General features: G+C 42.8%; 1 protein-coding gene across 3 annotated transcripts in view; it reads right to left on the reverse strand.

The window, feature by feature from the left end:
• Nucleotides 1-5,202: 5,202 nt before the first annotated feature.
• Nucleotides 5,203-19,389, reverse strand: part of PTPN22 (protein tyrosine phosphatase non-receptor type 22) — a 31,973-nt gene continuing 17,786 nt past the window's right edge. Inside the window, exons 13-22 of one of the 3 annotated variants that reach the window (XR_004000290.1) lie at nucleotides 18,182-18,972; nucleotides 16,712-16,795; nucleotides 16,433-16,563; nucleotides 14,138-14,165; nucleotides 10,704-10,784; nucleotides 9,783-9,889; nucleotides 9,440-9,689; nucleotides 9,085-9,115; nucleotides 7,437-7,514; nucleotides 6,125-6,143 (exon numbers count right to left, since the gene is read on the reverse strand). Coding sequence is in view for 2 of the 3 variants with exons in the window: in XM_030561760.1 (XP_030417620.1) it covers nucleotides 9,324-9,689; nucleotides 9,783-9,889; nucleotides 10,704-10,784; nucleotides 14,138-14,165; nucleotides 16,433-16,563; nucleotides 16,712-16,795; nucleotides 18,182-18,972 (1,588 nt within the window). In the remaining variant the exon portion in view is untranslated. The other 2 variants (XM_030561761.1, XM_030561760.1) reach the window with 2 other exon arrangements.

The raw sequence follows: 19,389 nt of genomic DNA on the forward strand, positions 1-19,389 counted from the left end.
CCCCGCGAGCACGAGGCGCGCTGCGCTCCGAGCCCCCTCTGCAGGGGCCAGGCCCGTCTGAGCCTCAGGGCGAAGCGGGGCGGGTACACTCAGCGCTGGGGACAGGCGTGTCAAAGGACCGCTCAGCCCGCCAGGGTTAGAGCTGATGCCCGGTTCCGGTTTGGGTCTGGTCATCGCTGAACGTGCAGCAGCCCGAGCAGAGGGGCTGCTCCTCCGCCGAGGGGCTTCCAGCCGGCCCCCTCACCCCGCCATTCCGTTCGCCTGAGCTTGCCCGCGGCGCCCCTCCCAGTTTAATGTAAAACCCGCCTCCGGCCTTTAGTTTGATTCCCAGCTTAAACTTGCGGAAACTATTTTATTTTCCCAAACGACTGATATACCGGCGGTTCGGTTAATCGCTAGAGGGGGCTCAAGAGTTTCCGCACATTAGAAAAGGCTTTAATCTAATTTAAATTAGACGTGCAGCGAGGAAACCAAGAGGCGAGCAGAACACCCACACGTTTATCTTACCCCGTGCAACCGCACAGCTGCTTAAGAGGGAAAACAAGTGTTTATTTGATGCTACACCCGATCTTTCTCTGCTACTCAAAATAATAAATGTGCCTTGAGCACCAGTGTGCTAGGTATGCCTTTTACAGGTGCTGTTACCCACACACAGCCACAAAGCCGAATACAGAGTATTGTAGAGATGCAGATCAGTTACAGTACCTTATTTGAGCCAGAGCCTGCTGAGTCTAGCAAGTCTACTGTAACTTTGTCAAGGCATTTCAATTTTATTGTAAACTTATGGGGAGAGAAACTCCCCCTTTGTCTCTCATACTGTGGTAGGCATGCTAGCAGCATTTAAAAATCACAAGGTGGTGATTATCTCACTTACATACATGAGTCTGTTATGTTATGAAGAGCATGGGAATTCAGAACATAGTCAAAAGAGAACAGATAGTCTTCTGCCCTGTCAGTCTGACTTTGTGCCTCATCTGGTTAAAACATACAAAAAATGTTATTTTGGCCATATCACCCTACTCTTTGCATATCTCCACTGGCTCCCCTCTTTCTATCACACAGTAGCTTCTTGTATGCACTTTCACGATTATTCAAAGTCTATCCCCACCCTGCCTATAATCTCTGCTCCTGCTACTGAGGTGTTGATTCCTGCCTCCCAGTGATGCCAGCCTCCATTGCCTTGTCTACATGTTAAATTTTAAAGCAAGCATCTTTGTGCTTACTTCCATGTTGCCCTTTGTGCTTGGGAGGAGCTCTCTAAACTAGCTATCTCATAATCCTTTAAATTCTCACCTAAAACTCTCCTTTGCCATCATGTCTGTGAAAGACTTGACAGCTATTAGGCCCATTATGCTTAACAATACTGTTTCCTTGTACTCCCCCATTTGTCTGTATCCAGCTGTTGTCTCTTGTATTAGATTAGGGCATCTTTCATAATTGGGGCAGGAACCATATTACTGTCTTGTGCTTGTACAGTGTCTAGCAGTGCACCATGGAGCCCTGGTCCATGACTAGGGATCCTAGGCACTAAAATAAAAAAAAAATTTTTTTTGAATAAAAGGAATGGTTCTACCCTTTGAACACAAATGAAAAATGAAGATTTGATTTTCTGTAAGGGCCTGTCTACATTACAGCAAAAATGAAGGGATACAATTACAAAACACTGAATATTTGTAAAATGGATGGGACTTAATTTGGTTGTATAAGCAGGCTAAAGCCTTGCAATGTCCATGACTATGTGTAACTAATTTAATTGCCTCAGTTGTGTTTGTGATACAAATGAGCCCTTAATCTGTTTGGTTACTCCCATTTTTGCTTTCATGTAGATGGCAGACCCTATCCATATGACTTTAATACTAGTAATGAGAGTCTAGCTAGTGGCAGTTCTATAAACATAAAATAATACTTTATTTTTTATTTATATAGTGCTTGCAATGATGCAAGGCACTCTAAAGATAAGCATGCAATATTCAGTGCTCTTTAAACTCGTAAAAAAAATTAGAAAAACTGGCATGCTAGATAAATAAACTTTATTTTGTATAGCATCTTTCATACACATAAAATGCTTCACAGATTCAATACTCCATTCACTGAGATTGTGTGTCTGACTTCCAGTTATTACTTTGTCAATATTTTTTTAAATTAAAAGGCTTGCTGTCAATTTAATTTGATTTGGTATCAGATCATTTTTGTCTTAAGACTGCTCTACTTTACACAGGGGGTCAAGCAGGCCCCAGCTGTCCCAAAATTAGAAGAGCACAAAGAGGTCTTGCAGCCTTCTTTGCTCCACTCCCTTCCCCCTATGCTTGCCCCAAACTTAGGCCTGGTCTACACTACGCGTTTAAACCGATTTTAGCAGCATTAAACGGATTTAATGCCGGACCCGTCCACACTACGAGGCCCTTTATATCGATATAAAGGGCTCTTTAAATTGGTTTCTGTACTCCTCCCCAACGAGAGGAGTAGTGCTAAAATTGGTATTACGATATCAGATTAGGGTTAATGTGGCCGCAAATCGACAGTATTGGCCTCCGGGCGGTATCCCACAGTGCACCACTGTGACCGCTCTGGACAGCAATCCGAACTCGGATGCACTGGCCAGGTAAACAGGAAAAACCCTGCAAACTTTTGAATTGCATTTCCTGTTTGCCCAGCGTGGAGCGCTGATCAGCATGGGTGGCGATGCAGTCCCAAATCCAAAAGAGCTCCAGCATGGACCGTACGGGAGATACTGGATCTGATCGCTGTATGGGGAGACAAATCTGTTCTATCCAAGCTCCGTTACAGAAGACGAAATGCCAAAGCTTTTGAAAAAAATCTCCAGGCTACACAGTGCTGCATGACAAGCGTAATGGAAAGCCAAAGAATCAAATGGACGCTCATGGAGGGAGGGAGGGAGGGGGTACTGAGGACTCCAGCTATCCCACAGTCCACAGCAGTCTCCGAAAAGTATTTGCATTCTTGGCTGAGCTCCCAATGCCTGTAGGTTCAAACACATTGTCCGGCGTGGTTCAGGGTATAGCGCGTCAATTTACTCCCCTCCCCCATGAAAGAAAAGCGAAAAAAATCGTCTCTTGACTTTTTTTGATGTTACTCTGTGTGTACTGAATGCTGCTGGTAGACGCGATGCTGCGGCAGTAAAAAGCAGTATCTGCTCCTCTTCTCTCCCTGATGACAGATGGTACAATATGCTTGATTGCTGCAGTACCATCATCTGCCCGTGAGTGCTCCTGGCTGGCCTCAGGTGAGGCCGGCGGGGGGGGAGGGGAGCGCCTGGGTAAAAATAGGAATGACTCCCGGTCATTCCCAGTAGATGGTACAGAACGGCTGGTAACCGTCCTCATCATAGCAACTGGGGACTGAGCTTCAATCAGCCCCCAACCTTTCATGTGTAGAGAAAAGATTCTGTACTGCCTGGACTATTATAGCAGCGGGAGGCTGGGCTCCTCTCCCCTGCCACCGTTTAATGTCCTGCCTGGACTATCATAGCAACTGGAGGCTGCCTCCCCCTCATTTTATCTCACTAACAAGTCACTGTTTCTTATTCCTGCATTCTTTATAACTTCATGACACAAATGGGGGGGACACTGCCACGGTAGCCCAGGAGGGTTGGGGAGCAGAGAAGCAACGGAGGCGGTTGTTGCAGGGGCACCCCCTGTGAATGGCATGCAGCTCATCATTTCTGCAGGATCTGACACGGAGCGGCTGTGCTCTCTGGTTCTTTGGTACACTTGCCCCATATTCTAGGGAGGACTGACCCTATTTTTTAGATACCATAAAGGAGGGATTGACTTGGGGAGTCATTCCCATTTTTGCCTTTGCACCCCCGGGAGACCTCATCCAGGGGCAACCATGATAGCAGCAGACGGTACAGAACAACGAATAACCATCATCTCATTGCCAATTTACAATGGCAGCAGACTGATAACCGTCTCTGCTATCATGCAATAGCAAATGAATGCTGCTGTGTAGCGCTGCAGTATCGCCTCTGTCAGTGGCATCCAGTACACATACGGTGACACTAAAAAAATGCTGAACGGGCTCCATGGTTGCCGTGCTATGACGTCTGCCAGGGCAATCCAGGGAAAAAGGGCGCGAAATGATTGTCTGCCGTTGCTTTCCCGGAGGAAGGAATGAGTGATGACACTTACCCAGAACCACCCGCGACAATTATTTTTGCCCCATCAGGCACTGGGATCTCAACCCAGAATTCCAAGGGGCGGGGGAGACTGCGGGAACTATGGGATAGCTACGGAATAGCTACTCACAGTGCAACACTCCAGAAATTGATGCTAGCCTCGGACCATGGACGCACACCACCGAATTAATGTGCTTAGTGTGGCCGCGTGCACTCGACTTTATACAATCTGTTTTACAAAACCGATTTATGTAAAATCGGAATAATCCTGTAGTGTAGACGTACCCATAGAATCAGGATAAATGACAATCAAGTCACAGGGCTGGTCTACACTGGGGGGGGGAATCGATCTAAGATACGCAACTTCAGCTACGTGAATAGCGTAGCTAAAGTTGAAGTACCTTAGATCGATTTACCTCTCGTCCTCATGGTGCGGGATTGACGTATGCGGCTCTCTCTGTCGACGTCACTGCCACCGTTCGCGTTGGTGGAGTTCTGGAGTCGATGGGAGCGCTTTCAGGGATTGATATATCGCGTCTAGATGAGATGCGATATATCGATTCCCAAGAAATCGATCGCTACCCGCCGATACAGCGGGTAATCTAGATGTACCCACGGTACTTGGCAGTTCCCTAATCAGAAACCACTTACGTGTAAACTGCCTGTGGTTGTAGCATACCCTTTCAGCTGGTAAAGGGCAAGCTCTTCCCTGTGACAAGTGTAAAGGTGCAGAACAAAGGGATACAATTTAATTCAGTGGCATTAGCACTTTGGAGATAACCAGGGAATACAGTGTGCTGATCATAAATTAGCCACATTGTTTCAGTCATTTTTGCTACCTTAGAAAATAGTTGATTTTGGGAAAAAAAAATGCTACAGGTACTTTTAGGGCTGTATACCCAGCATTTGATCCACAAAGCAACTTGATGTCAATGAGTTCTGTACATTCTGTTATTCATCACTGGGTTTTGCTGTGGACCAGAGACTGCATATGTGGCCCTAAAATACCTGCAGTATTTGTTGCCAAAAATCAGCTTTTTTTTCCTAGAAGAGAGCAAAACATATTAATCTGACCCCATTTATTAGCAAGAAAACAAGATTTCTGATTTTAGGGGGAAAAATGTTCAGGTTGGGGATTTAACTGCCAACTGTCAGCATGGAACATTGTGTTGCATTGTTAGGCAAGTTACAGACACCTTAAAATTTGCAGCATGAAAGCCCAAACTAAGATGCACTTACATTTTGCTTGATATGGAATTTTTTCAGTAGATTATGCAGTGTTTACACATGCAAGTTTGGTTCCTATATGAACAGTCAGCACCTTAGTCTTCCTTTTTGGATGGAAACTTAGAAAGACAAATTATCTGATTAATTCAAATGGAATTAATCACAATGTTAATATAATCATTAAGAAAATAGATGAGTTCTAAAATCTGAGAGCCTGATTCTCACTTAGAGTCTGAATCTACAAAAACACTTAAGCACATACATATGAGTAAAGTTATGCATGTGCTTAAGTGATGGGAGCATCATTCTGCAGTAGTGTCACTTGGTTGATTTAACTGGACTTACTACTGTGACAGGAGAATCAGGTCCGTTGTCATATAATAAGCTGTAAAGAAACTATACAAATTCTCTAAAAAATTTTATCCTGTTTTCAGAAACAGTTTTATAAGAAAAAAAGTTTTCTCTGAAATGTTTTTAGTTTACATTAACTGGAAGGGTCAAGCAGCTTATGTGCATTTGCGCATCCCTCTTTATATAAAAAACATTTAGGAGAGCTTGTATGCTATTCTCTGATTGTGGACTTTATACAGCAAAGATAATTTTTAGTGCTAATGTTCTGATAGCAATTCTGTAATGTGAAGAGCATGTGCAGCATGTCAGAGGGATATGGCAAATCTGCAGTATTGGAAACGACATGCATCTGTAAAGTTGAATTAAATATTCCAAGATGGTGGAGGATTTCTTGGTCCTTTAGGTTTTGAAAATCGATTTGTAAAGCCTGGGAGCAAAAACAAAATATTACAAGAACACAGTAAATACACTACCTATATTTTATACATTGCTCATATAATTCCATAAGAGATTTGTTTCTGAAGACGGTATATTACTTTAGTTATGTTGATTGAATTTATGATATTAAACAAAGAATTATAATGTTTATATAAGACGACTCCTGCTACACACATGTAGTTATATTAAGGCGCCTCATAAGCTAGAAGCCGTGTCAGGGTTTGACTTCATAAAGACTGTGGTAATATTAAGTTTACTCAGCGCAAGTACTGTCAGGTCAATGATCTAATTCAATATGCTGTCTTCAACAGCATCCAATACTGGGTACTTTTGAAGCATAAATGCATGTAACTGTGCTATACTATACTGTGGAAGGATGTTTCTTTCTGATCTTAGCTTGGGATCAGCATATGAGACATCACAATTGATAGCTCTTAATTTTAGTCTAGCTAGTGAGACTGGATGCCATTTTCACATGAATGTTCAAATTCTTTTTCAATATTGAAAATCTATGTGGTTTTAAATAATATCCTGCACTTTGTGAGTTCCACAGATTAGCTGTAGCAACTCTTATCCTACAAATACTAGAATACAATTGTATTGTATAAGGATGTCTGCTAGCAAACAGGATAATTAAAAGAAGCATATTAAGAGCATATCAATAGGATTATGTCAAACATCCTGTTGTTTTTCTGGTCCATGAGTTACATGACATTAGGCAATAGCCATTCTCATTAGCCTTTCAATGTGGAAGAGTTAAATTGTATCTTCTGCTGTCTCTTTTGCCACATTTGCCTTGTGCAACATTTTGCCACAGAGCAGCCAAATGTTCATGGTATGTGCACCCTGTGTGTTGATGCACAAGTAATATTTATGTTACAGGATTTCTGGTCTGTCTAATTTTATCTTTATATAAGGCATAAGTAGTTTATGAATAAATTATATATATATTAAAAATAAACTATTTTTAAATTATTAAGTTATAAGGTCACTTCAGCTTTAAACAAATCCATAGTCTTAATTTTTATGCATATGCATGTGCCATAAAATTACACAGACCACCAGGCAATTGCTACAGGGCCTGGCAAAAAGTGTTTGCAGTCATAATTAAGGTACATATTAAAATTACTTTTGCATCATACACTTATGCACCCATTTGGTGATTTATGTCACTCTCCTTGCCCTAGCTAGTAGCTGGACTCCATATATCTAGTCTTTTAAAAATCTTTGTAGTTAACATTTCAAAAAGTCCAAATAGAAAGGAATGATGTGAAGAACATACCGAAGCTCAGGAAAGAGCTGGAGTGGTTTGACTGGGCAGATTCTGGTGGTTTTGCCAGTGAAGATGGGCTACAGATACCTGGAAACACACAATAAAACTATAGCAGTGGGTGGCCACTTTAATTGCCTAAAAACGTTAGATATCAGAGACAAATAAACACCTCCTCACTTCCTGTGAGGGGAGGCTATATGCAGATTGTTACTTTAACACAAGAGGTAATCTCCCTAGCATACAAGCTTTATGGGCATGAATGAATAATGAAGATGTCATAGTACAATACACTGGGCATCTTGTTTGCTCAAAGTCCATTTGAAATTTTAAGCAATCCAAGTTTAAAAATAAGTCGTTTTAATTTCAGAGACTCAGCATGGAGTTAAAGTGACCATACAGTCTTAGTGAGAAATTCCTTATTAAGGTACGAAACACGGGAGGGAGTTGTATTCCATGCAAGATCCAAGACAGAGGCAAATGTGACTGTATGCCATCTTTCCTTTTCCTTACTCCTACCCAGTCATGGGACCAGTTTAGCCTATGGCATAATCTACTGCAGCCTTGAGTTTTCTCTAATTTGCATCCACTACAATAGTCTCCCAGGCTGGTATGCCATCTCGTAAAGGCCAAAGTACCTCAGCATTCAGGCCACCACCCCAATATGCCTCCTACTCTGGAGCTAGAATGGGGGAATGACATAGAACTGAATACTCTGGTTGTATGCCACTTTGGAATACCACTGTGCGGGAGGAAATCTGCAACCAGTTTGTTAAGGCAGTTTTCCACCTGCTTTGTGCTGCTACCATGATGGAAAGCAAATGGAACAGGGACCAGGATCTGGCCTAGGAGAGCCCATCATAATGGGATAACAGAGCATGTGAATGTCAGACTGTCTTGGCAGCTGCAGTTAGAGAACCGTCCATCATAACCAGTGCTCAGTAAGAGAATATCCCTGTGAATATGGAACCTGATCTTGCAGAACCTTACTTACACAAGATATCATACTGTTTTTTATAGGATTACTTTTGGAGGAATAGTGTAGGATCAGGCCCTACACCATTCCTCCAAATGGTGGCAAATTAACTGACAATAGAAATACTAATTATACTCTTAATTCTGCTACAAGTAAATGCTTTGCTATTACATTAAATCAACACATTTGTTTCACAATATGTTTTTGGCTGTGACTAATTTAAAAGTAGATGGATCAGATGTTAGGATGCCTGCAGTTTTAGGTAACACTTTTTATATGACAGCATCTCAGAATGCATGGGAAAGGCTAGGCAAAACAAGCCAAAAGCATGATTAGTTTCTATCCACAGGAACTGGGATGGCAGGCCAACACAGATTTCATATACACTAGCAACCTTGATCTTGAGTGAGCCTATTAGCAATAATGGCTACATTGAGACATATAGATATCTAATTAATTCAGTCTCTTAAGTGCTTTGAGATGTCCAAAAGAAAGGTATTAGAGAAAAGCAACAGATTACTCATCCAGTCAGCTGGTGAGTACCCCCTGCTCCAAGCAAGACCAACAGGAGTGAAGGAGCCTCAGCATCTTGTCCGTTCAGGTCTTAAAAGAGTAACAGATCTGTTTGCTATATTATATATACCCCACCAGACAGACTGACTTGCTGATGATGAAGAGACTTACTCTTTTTCATGGTTCGTAAAATTTTCAAGCTCTGTAAAAAAAAAAAAATTTTGAAATTAAAGATTCTGTTGTTGAGAGAACTATTTGCATCAAGCTGGAGATCAGCGCCTACTGCTAACAACCATGTAAAACAGTATGCATGTATCATGTCACAAGTGCAGAATCCTGCAGTTTCCTTTGCTGGCTTTTCTCAGCCAAAATGAAAACTTCCCAGAGTGGTAAAGTTAGTGCTGTTCAAGCTATACTTTTCTCAATAACTTTTCCCTGCAGCAGACACACTGAAAAGCTAAATGAGGGCATTCCCTAGAGTAGCACCTGAGATGGGGATTGTTGAGGAGTGGAGTCTGTCCCTTACCTGGGAGTTGAGGCCCTAGGTGAGCAGCTTTTCTGAGAAGAGTTGGCATGGTACATGGAAAACTGATTGCAGTTAGGCAGCCAGTTACATAGCTTGACAGAGATTGCTTTTCCTCCTGTTGTGCAACTGTGAATCTTTTCTTCTTTCCTGCAGCTCTGTTTGCAGTGTCACCACAGAATATGCTGCCTAAACGCATTCTCTTGCCATAAATACAAGAAGTCTCAAACCCAGGCCTCTTTTCTCCTGTCATCTACATGAGGTAAGTGATAAGAAAATAACAGCTGCTGCAGCTAGAAAGCTTGAGCGGTCTTTCCTCCCCATTTTCTCTCTCAGATATCTTTACCTTACTCCTCCTGAAGCATTTCACAGATTCTTTTGATGACTCTTCAGAAGCTTTATTTCCCGACTCCCCAGGGTTGCTAGTGGAAGTCCTCACGGTAGGCTGCAGACCTAGGAAAACAACCAGGGCCAACGCTTGCATTTAGGCGACTTAGGCAGTCGCCTAGGGCACCAGGATTATGGAGGGGGTGGCACTTTGCGGGGGTGGCAGGCGGCTCCGGTGGAGCTGCCGCAGCCGTGCCTGTGGAGGGTCCCCTGGTCCGCGGCTCTGGTGGAGCTGCCGCAGGCAGGATTGCGGCAGGTCCACCGGAGCCGTGGGAGCACCGGACCATCCGCAGAAATGCCTGCGGCAGCTCCACCAGAGCCGCAGGACCAGTGTGGGGGGCAGTGAAATGGCCGTGCGCCTAGGACGCTAAAAATACTAGTGCCGGTCCTGAAAACAACACACAGCAAAACATTTCCAGATCACATGCACATCCTCCTGCATTTCTAAGCATACTGTGTGTTATATTTACTGTCTCTTTATGCAATTCTTGAAATTGGTGGTTTGGTTTTGGTTTTTTTTTTTTTTTGCCATTTTGTTTGTAATCTGCCGAGCAAGTCTCCTACTTGCAATTTTTTTACATCCATTATATTCTCCTAAGGAAGTAGTGGAACCACCATCATGTGGGATACTTAAAGGTAGACCAAGGATATAGTATGAAATACAACTAGCAAGGAGCGGGGGACAGGAAATGATTAGAGAGTAACTCCAAGTCTCTTCCATCTCTGATTTCTGGAATCCTCTTTATTCAGTTAGCTACAGGTTTTTCAGAGAGGAGATTTTATTTACTTGGATACCTGGTCTTGTGTTCTTCAGTTAATCCTTTAATTGAAATTATTGTGCTAAATCTCTGTTACAAGTGAAGAAGACACTGCTACTTACTCTCCTCATCTGCAAGAAAGAATGACTCAGGGGTTCTTTCAGGAAGTGGAGGAGGGGAGGAAGAGTGATCCCGGTGTTTCTCTGCGATATCAAGTGTGACACAAGCAAGGGAAACAAAACAGTTTATTAGTGTTTTAAAATCCTTTGTGACACTATCAGACTGGTCAATTTGGGTATGACCCATAACAACTTAAGAGGCATTGAAATGTAATCAAGACAACGTACTTATATGTGAATTTCAAAGAGATGTACTAGACCAGGGGTTCTCAAACTGGGGGTCGGGACCCCTCAGGGGGTGTCATAAACAGATAGCTAAGGGTTAACGTCTCTTTCACCTGAAAAAAATAATCTGAACCACCTGACCAGAGGACCAATCAGAAAACAGGATTTTTTTCAACTCTGGGTGGAGGGAATTGTGTGTCTAAGTTCTTTGTCTTCTGCCTGTATGGTCTCTCGGATGAGAAGTTTTTCTATTTCCTGCTTTCTAATCTTCTGTTTCCCAGTTGTGAGTACCAAAAATCAGATAAGGATTTATATGTTCTTTTGTATTTACATGTCTATAATTGCTGAAGTGCTTTGAATTGTATTCTTTTTAAATAAGGCTGTTTATTCATATTTCTTTTAAGCAATTGACCCTGTATTTGTCACCTTAATACAGAAAGACCATTTGTATGTATTTTTCTTTCTTTTTCTATAAAGCTTTCTTTTAAGACCTGTTGAAGTTTTTCTTTAGTGGGGAACTTCAGGGAATTGGGTCTGCAGCTCACCAGGGAATTGGTGGGAGGAAGAAGTCAGGGGGAGGTCTGCGTGTGTTAGATTTACTAGCCTGATTTTGCATTCCCTCTGGGTGAAGAGGAAAGTGCTTTTGTTTCCAGGACTGGGATTACAGAGGGTGGACTCCCTCTGCTTAGATTCACGGAGGTTGCTTCTGTGTATCTCTGCAGGAGCACCTGGAGGGGGGAAGGGAAAAGTTTTATTTCCCTTTGTTGTGAGACTCAGGGGTTTGGGTCTTGGGGTCCCCAGGGAAGGGTTTCGGGGGGACCAGAGTGCCCCAAAACACTCTAATTTTTTGGGTGGTGGCAGCAGTACCAGGTCCAAGCTGGTAACTAAGCTTGGAGGTTTTTCATGCTAACCCCCATATTTTGGACGCTAAGGTCCAAATCTGGTACTAGGTTATGACATGGTGGCAGCGTTTATGGGAAAGATAGAATCCAAAAGCCAGTAGAAATATTATATTTTTCTTTTCTCTGCTAGGGGCTTTTTAGCAGACAGAAACAGTTTGGTTTTAAAAGGGAACCAGAGAGCATTTTTTTTCTGCTCTCTCTGGCAGTTTTTGGCTTGCATATTAAGCAAGGAACCATTAAGCTGTGACAAACAGGTCTTTTGTGACAATAGCACTCCCATTGAGAGTCATTACCAGCACTATATACATGCAAATAAAGTGGTTTTTCTGGTTTACTTTACATTGAAAACAATTAGCTAGGAAGAAAGGGAGAAAGGCACTGTTGCTAGGCAGACCCCAGGATGCAACACAGCCTGCAGTTCAGAAGATAAACACCGGAGGGCACCCCAACACAAGAAAACAGGAACCATGCCTAACAAGACAAAAATTGAGGCGGAAAATCAAGACAAGGTACTTATATGTGAATTTCAAAGAGATGTACTAGACCAGGGGTTCTCAAACTGGGGGTCGGGACCCCTCAGGGGGTCACAAGGCTATTACATGGGAGGGGTTACAAGCTGTGAGCCTTCAGCCCACACCCTGCTTTGCCTCCAGCATTTATAATGGTGTTAAATATATTTAAAAGTGTTTTTAATTTATAAAGGGGGCTGTGGTCAGAGGCTTGCTATGTGAAAGGGGTCACCAGTACAAAAGTGTGAGAACCACAGTACTAGACCAGCAATCATTAACCTATTTATTTGTAGTAATAGAAATCAAGGATAGATGCTAAGTGTATTTGTCTGTGTTTATCTGTATCTTCATAGAAATTTAACAATATAACCAGATTAGTTTGTAGATGCTAATTCCCTTTCATGTCTTAATTGCATTATATTTGGCATGCAGATGGTTCAGTAAACCTTAAGATCAAAGATGCAAGATGATGCAAGAAACTAATACTATTTACATTGTCTTCAGCTTAACTATCTAAGCTATAATTAATTACTGGCTAAATTGTCTTATGTGAATGAATGCAACTGATTTGCCTGTGTATGCCTAGGAAATAAATTAGCTTCAGAGCAAATGTCTGCACTGCCTATTCTTCATTGGGGAAGGTCTTGCTGTGACAATTGCTGTGAGGAGGCTTATTGGCTTGCTAGAGAACTATAAAGGAAGCTTCAGGCCTGATCCTTTTCATCTCAGTTCTGCTTAAACTTTAACAGGGAAGGTTTAAGCTGTAAAACAGGTTTCCAGGGAATTCTCATGGAAGAGCTTCAGCAGATGCTACACCTGGATTGCCTACCTATTGAATTATAACCTTTTAAATTTATTCCAGACAGACTTTTACAAATAAGTAGCCTCACCTTCTCTGCTATGCAACTGACCTAAGGACTTTACAAACATTTGTATGTATATTGATCTTTTAACCTTTTGCATCTCTTTTCTTTTTATTATGAAGCCTTTAGTTTTAGTTACAAAAAGGTTGGCATCAGCATGAGTATTAGGTAAGATCTGAGACTCTCATTGACCTGGGAATCAAGTCTGGTCCTTTGGAACTGGTGAACTTCACATAATGGTGAATGAGATTTTCAGTAACCACTCACTCACTATATTAGACTTATCTGTCTGGATGGAAGTCAAGGGCTAGAATGCTTAAAAGGACTGTATTTGGCTTCTTGGTGACCAGTGTGGTATTACAGAAATGGTTTTGTTACTGGATTGGTGAATCTAATTATAGATTAAACCACCAGTTTTGATGATTGTGTGCCCTATTCCTTGCAGTCTGCCTTGAGTGTAGCATTCTCAGTGCGGCTCATCCAGTCCAGTTTCTATATCAGCTTGCTGAGCTAGATTGGGCTGACATCCCCTATGGTGACCACAGTAATACATCAGTATAAATCTACAATCCTTCCCAAGAGAACATGCAAGTGCTACAAGTGCCCATTCCCAAAAGAATGGCAGAGAACGTTCCCAAGGCAATAAACAGTCTGAGAAGGAAACAACGACAACTTGTTTGCCTGATAAGACTGAAAGAAACAGTAGCACAAAAGGATACCAGATGATTCAGGGACTGATTAGGAGATATAAAAACTAGCACTATCTTGGTTGATGCACTAGTTCGTCATGTGTACAACAAAGCTGTTCCTCTGGGCATGGAGCCTAGAGACTTTTACAAAGTGCAGTTCGGTACAGTTACAGTACACTACTGAATTTACTACCAAACAGACAAGGCATCTCAACTGACTCAGCGAAGCAACGTCAAGATAAACTGTACCTGATCTGGAGCTCCGGAGCTTCACACTCTGGAAGCAAACAAAAAGGGAAAATACTTGAAATTCCAAAAGCCAAATGTGAATCTTTATGTTGTGAGCAAGTAGGCAATGAACAGGAAGTGATGTTACAAGCACTGAAACACCCACATACATACACCACCTACTAATGTAATGGAAGATGAGTACTACACTTCTTATATTCTTGTTATTAATTGAATCTGTGTTTCAGAGGAAGGATGATTTTGTGATTAAGACACTGGCTGGGGAGTTCAATTCATCGTTCTGTGTGACCCTAGGCAAGTCACTAACTCTGTCGGTCTCTGTTCCTCATCTCTAAAATGGGGGCAACAGTATTTTCCCATCTCATATGGGAACTGAGAGAATAAATTCATTCATGTTTGGGAGGGACTCAAGCCTTGTCTACACTTCAAACTTAGGTTGACATAGCTATAGCACTTGGGTGGGAAAAATCCACATGCCTGAGCACCATAGCTATGCAGACCTAACCCTAACTCCCAGTGTAGATGCAGCGAGGTCGATGGAAGAATGCTTCCATTGACATAGCTACCATTGCACAGAGAGGTGGAATTCCTACAGCAATGGAAAAAACTCTTCTGCCTCTGTAGCACCTGTGCCTCTGATGCTACTGTGAAGGGGACCCATGGGTGGTAGCTGGAGCCCCCCTTTCAGGGAGGCTAGCCCCTGGCTCCGCCCCTTGCACCCATGCACCCCTCCCCCTGCGGCCAGAGCCCTGAGAACCCCGACCTCCTCTATGGACGGGGAAACCCACACACATTGGCCGGGGAAACCCAAGGCTAGTCGAAGCCCCGAGGCCTCCCCTACACCTGCCTGAAGGTGCCTGGGTCAGCCGCAGCCGCTCCGCACCTCCCCTCCCCAGACCCCAAGCCATCCAGGGAAAAGCATCTCTTCCCAAAGATGCTTTTGATATGACCCATGCAGGTTCCGGGGTGGCTTAGGAGGTGGTATTTGCTACTCAACTTCCTGGGTTCATCAGGGAGTCCAGGCAGATTACTGATGAACCCGAGAAACTTAATAGCACATACCGCCTCCTCAGCTGCCCCAGAATCTTTATTATGCATGGGGCTTAATAAAGCAAAAACTTTGCTGCCAAAGCCTGCAACCAGAGGTCTGGCGGCCACAGCAGTCTCCCCAGGCCTATTATACCCACCATCTTTGAGGGGACCCCATAAATACCAAGACAGATGTAAAACTGGCGGCTCAGGTCACTTATGGTAATTAAATATCCTAGAGCACTTTTCACAAGGGTGTTAATTAATGGTACGGCCCTAGTCAAATGTCATCACATTCCACCTTCCTAAATTCCCCCTGCAGTTTCAGAGAAGTTATTCTTTACTTGGCTACTATGCCACCCCAGAATTAGCTGCATTTCAGGAGTGAGTTAGTGACACCCATGTAGAAACTTGAGGTGTGTGTTTATCTCAAATTAGCTAACTCGAGATTAAGTCCTAGTGAAGACTAGGGAAATTGGTTGTTTTAACACAAGTTAACAGGTTAAAGTAAATCCTAGGCTCCTCAGTTGTCTTTACCTTGACTTGTGTGTTCACGTGAAAACTACAAGCTGCTTCACCTTGTGTTATCTAACACGAGTTAAAAATACACCTTTTTTCCTAGTGAAGATGTACTCTTATAGAGAGCTTTGGGATCCTGCAGGAAGAATGATGCTGCATAAATGAACACTGTTATTTTTAATAGGATAGGCAGGTTCATCATTATTTATCCTTGTAATACAAAAGGGCAATCTCCAAATATTTGTTAGTAACTAAGTTTCCTCATTTCCTTATATTCCTTGTTTGCCACTTCACATCTATTGCATTACAGGATGCTGCTAGGTATATTTTTAAACATTTTTCTAAGTTAGCTACATTAATATAGGATCCCAGTTCATTGCTTTCATTCTGATGGGATGGCAACACAGTGACTGAGTGACTCATGTCTTCCTCTGCACTATCTCCTGTCTCTATCCCCAGTGAAACTCTGAAATGTATTTTGTCTCTTATGGTTGTAGACATCAGTGTGGGGGCTAGTGGCACTTCTGTTTTCTCTTAAACCACATTGGCTACTACCCTAATAGTCTGTCTTGACAGCCTCAACTGAGATCACTTCTGAAGATTGAACTCTGAATCTGAAATCTGCAGTAGTTTAAGAAAAGCACATGCCATCCAGACTGGTGTATTTCTTGCAGAAGCAGGGAGCATTACATGGGGATCTGCATAGCAAAATTGCTGGAGAAGAGAGAAAAATATCACTTTAGTTACCTTACTTGGCCTCAGTCTTACTGAGTCATCAAATAGCTTTGGCTGAGACACCCCACTCCACTCTGAAGAGGTTCCAATGTTTATATTTCTTGGTACAGGTTGGTGGTTTGAAGTTGCCAGTGGAGGTTGACCTGGAAATAATTAAATACAAGAGGGATTTGTTTTCACTTCCTGGGTAGCCCAAGTAATTCATTGTTGGATGCTGTGATTCAAGCATTGAGCAAATCATCAGAACTGTTACCTCAGCACTTAAATTAGCACTTCAATATTTGCACTTACCAGTTTCATTGGCCACAATAAAGGACTCTGGGGTTCGCTCAGGCAGAGGGGGAGGAACATCATCGTCTGGGTCTGGAGAAGCTTCTAATTAAATAGACATGGATAGTTATTTGGATTTCTTTGGACAGTCCTATCCTTACCACAGTACACAGCTAAGAAGGGTCCCTACAAAATAGTGCAGCCTTGAGAACTGACTCACCCAAATCATTTAGTCCACATCAAACATCTAATATAAACTGATTGTTGACAATCCATCTTCCACCAAGAAAAAAAATCATCCCCATTTTCCTAGGCTGTGAGGGATACCCCCATAAGCAATCCACAGAACTTGGAACCCATATATCTGGAGCCCTGACTGCTGTTATCCAACCAGGCACTATAGATTGTGATCAAAATCTTCTAAAACTTTATTTTTAAAAATCTAGGTATATTTCAATATGATTTCCACTTGCTCTAGATAATTATAAAACTGTGTGCCTGCTTCCACCTGTGTCAGCAGCAGAAAACCCATTGTGGAGCAGAATCAGTTCCTATGCATGTTAACCTGCATAAACTTAAAATTAACGTTGTTACTACTAGGTGGCAGTTGTGTTGGTAGCTACTCCAACCTAAACTCCAGGATAACACCTTCAGTCAGGGATTAGGGGTCTGAAATTCCACAGAAAGCTGGAGAATTTCCAATGATAGAGGGACCTCAGAGCACTTTTGACATTTGGGTCCTAAAGAGCCTGAATGGAGCAAAGATGGTTTTAGTTTTAACACCACACCTACAGCAATTCCAAAGTAACTGACAAATATTGCACTGATACCATTGACTTGGACATGAAGAGAACAGTCCTATACCCAGTGGAGTAAATTGTGTGTGTGCAGAATGTAACTTTGCAGGCTTAAGTTCAGCCAGGACACCAGGAGTGAAATCCTGGCCCTATTTATCTCAGTGGGAGTTTTGCCGCTGACTACAACAGAGCCAGTATTTCGCCCAGGGTTCCAATCCAGGACTCTTTCAGAAAGAGCTATGGAATCTTTAAATAACTGAGGGAAGGGATCCTTAGTGGAGTCCCTAAAACCACTTCCTACAGTTCCCTTGGTTTACTGTGGAGTGATCCAATCCAAGTATTAACCAAACCCAACCTTGGTTATCTTATATCTGCCGAGGTCACAGCCTGAGGTGACGTGGTAGCATAGAGCAGAAGTACTAGCAGGATTCTGATGGTCATGCTACCCCAGAAAATTATGGCAATTTTTATGGAAAACTGAGGCAGAATCAACAGTTTGAAGCCCTGTTCTGCCCTCCACTCTGTGGTTGTGGTTTCTACTGAAATCAGAAGGAACATTTGAGTTCTTTGTCCAGCTGAGTGGCAGTGCTGGATTCGGAAATAGAACAGGCTGCAGGAAAATCCTATGTGAATTTTAAAAAGGTAAGATCCCAGAATAAGTGAGCTCAGCTGGCAATACAGCCACACAGCTTACTCTGCGAGGATGCCTGCCTGCCATCCAATGAGTGAACATGCTGGGACAGAGGAGTTGACACTGGAGGACTGGCCATGGTAGAATCCAAGGGCTGGATTGTAGAAGTTGCAGCAATGAAAGAAAGGGAAACTGTTTCATACAGCTCTGAAAAGTAGTCAATAAACATTGGGGATCCTGGATCATCTGAAGAGAGCGAAGAAAAGTAAGGGTCTTCCGCTGAGCAACAATATGGGGAAGGATGTAGGCCACTGCTCATGTGTCGTGGGGGAGCGTCTACTAGTCTGCTTGAATGGTTCAGTTCAACAGAAGAAAAGTCAGCCTGCTTCTTAACCTCAAAGCCCACAGAACTGCAGGAGTTTGGTAGCCAGGGGCCCAAAGAGGATACTGCATCCCCTCCATCCAGTTCCTTGGTGTCTCTCTGCTGCACTAACTCAAAAGGAGTTGATTTGGTTTGTATTAATGGGGCCTTGACACTAGGGTTTCTCCTACATGCAGCTGCAGAGTTCATGTTCAGAGGACGCTCGTCAGAAAAAATGCTGCTCAAGTCTAAGCTGTGATGTTTCTGGAGTGGTTTCCCAGACAGCAGAGTGTCCCATTTCACAGCGGCACCTGCATTCTTGCTGCTGAAGTTCAAGGCCCCAGAAGAAAGGGCTTGTCTAATGGGAGGAACACTGTGCCCAAAGTTGTCATGTACTGTTGAGGGCCTACAGCTCGACGCATCAGTCAGTGATATTTCCCCTTGTGCCATATGATCAGAACTTTGATGTAGCTCCTGTTCCTCTCGCGCTGAACTGCAATAAAGTACAATTATATGAGAGCAGAACTACTTACTGCTCAGAAATCCCCATTACTATATAAGCAGAGCTCCACAGCGTTCTAACCCCCATGTGCATTCAAGAGCAAGTCCCCAGCAGTCCTTGCCATGTTTTTAGGGGGAAGCTCATCCTGTGCAGTGAGCCTACACAATGCTTCTGGACCAATGAAGTCATGATTGAATCCTACTTTGAGGGCTTAAGCAGTGAATAAGCCTGTGCTGGCCTCTCTGCATCGGTGAATTTTACCAAACAGCAAAATAAATGTTTCCTGATCAAAACAGAAGATGCAAATCAAAATCAATCTTCCTTCTAATATATACTGAAAAAGAGACCCATATAAAATGGACATTTGGTACCTGAATCTTTGTAGGCAATTACCATGTCTGTGTCTTC

The sequence above is a fragment of the Gopherus evgoodei genome, chromosome 4 (assembly GCF_007399415.2).
Source record: "Gopherus evgoodei ecotype Sinaloan lineage chromosome 4, rGopEvg1_v1.p, whole genome shotgun sequence".
NCBI classification, from domain to species: Eukaryota; Metazoa; Chordata; order Testudines; family Testudinidae; genus Gopherus; species Gopherus evgoodei.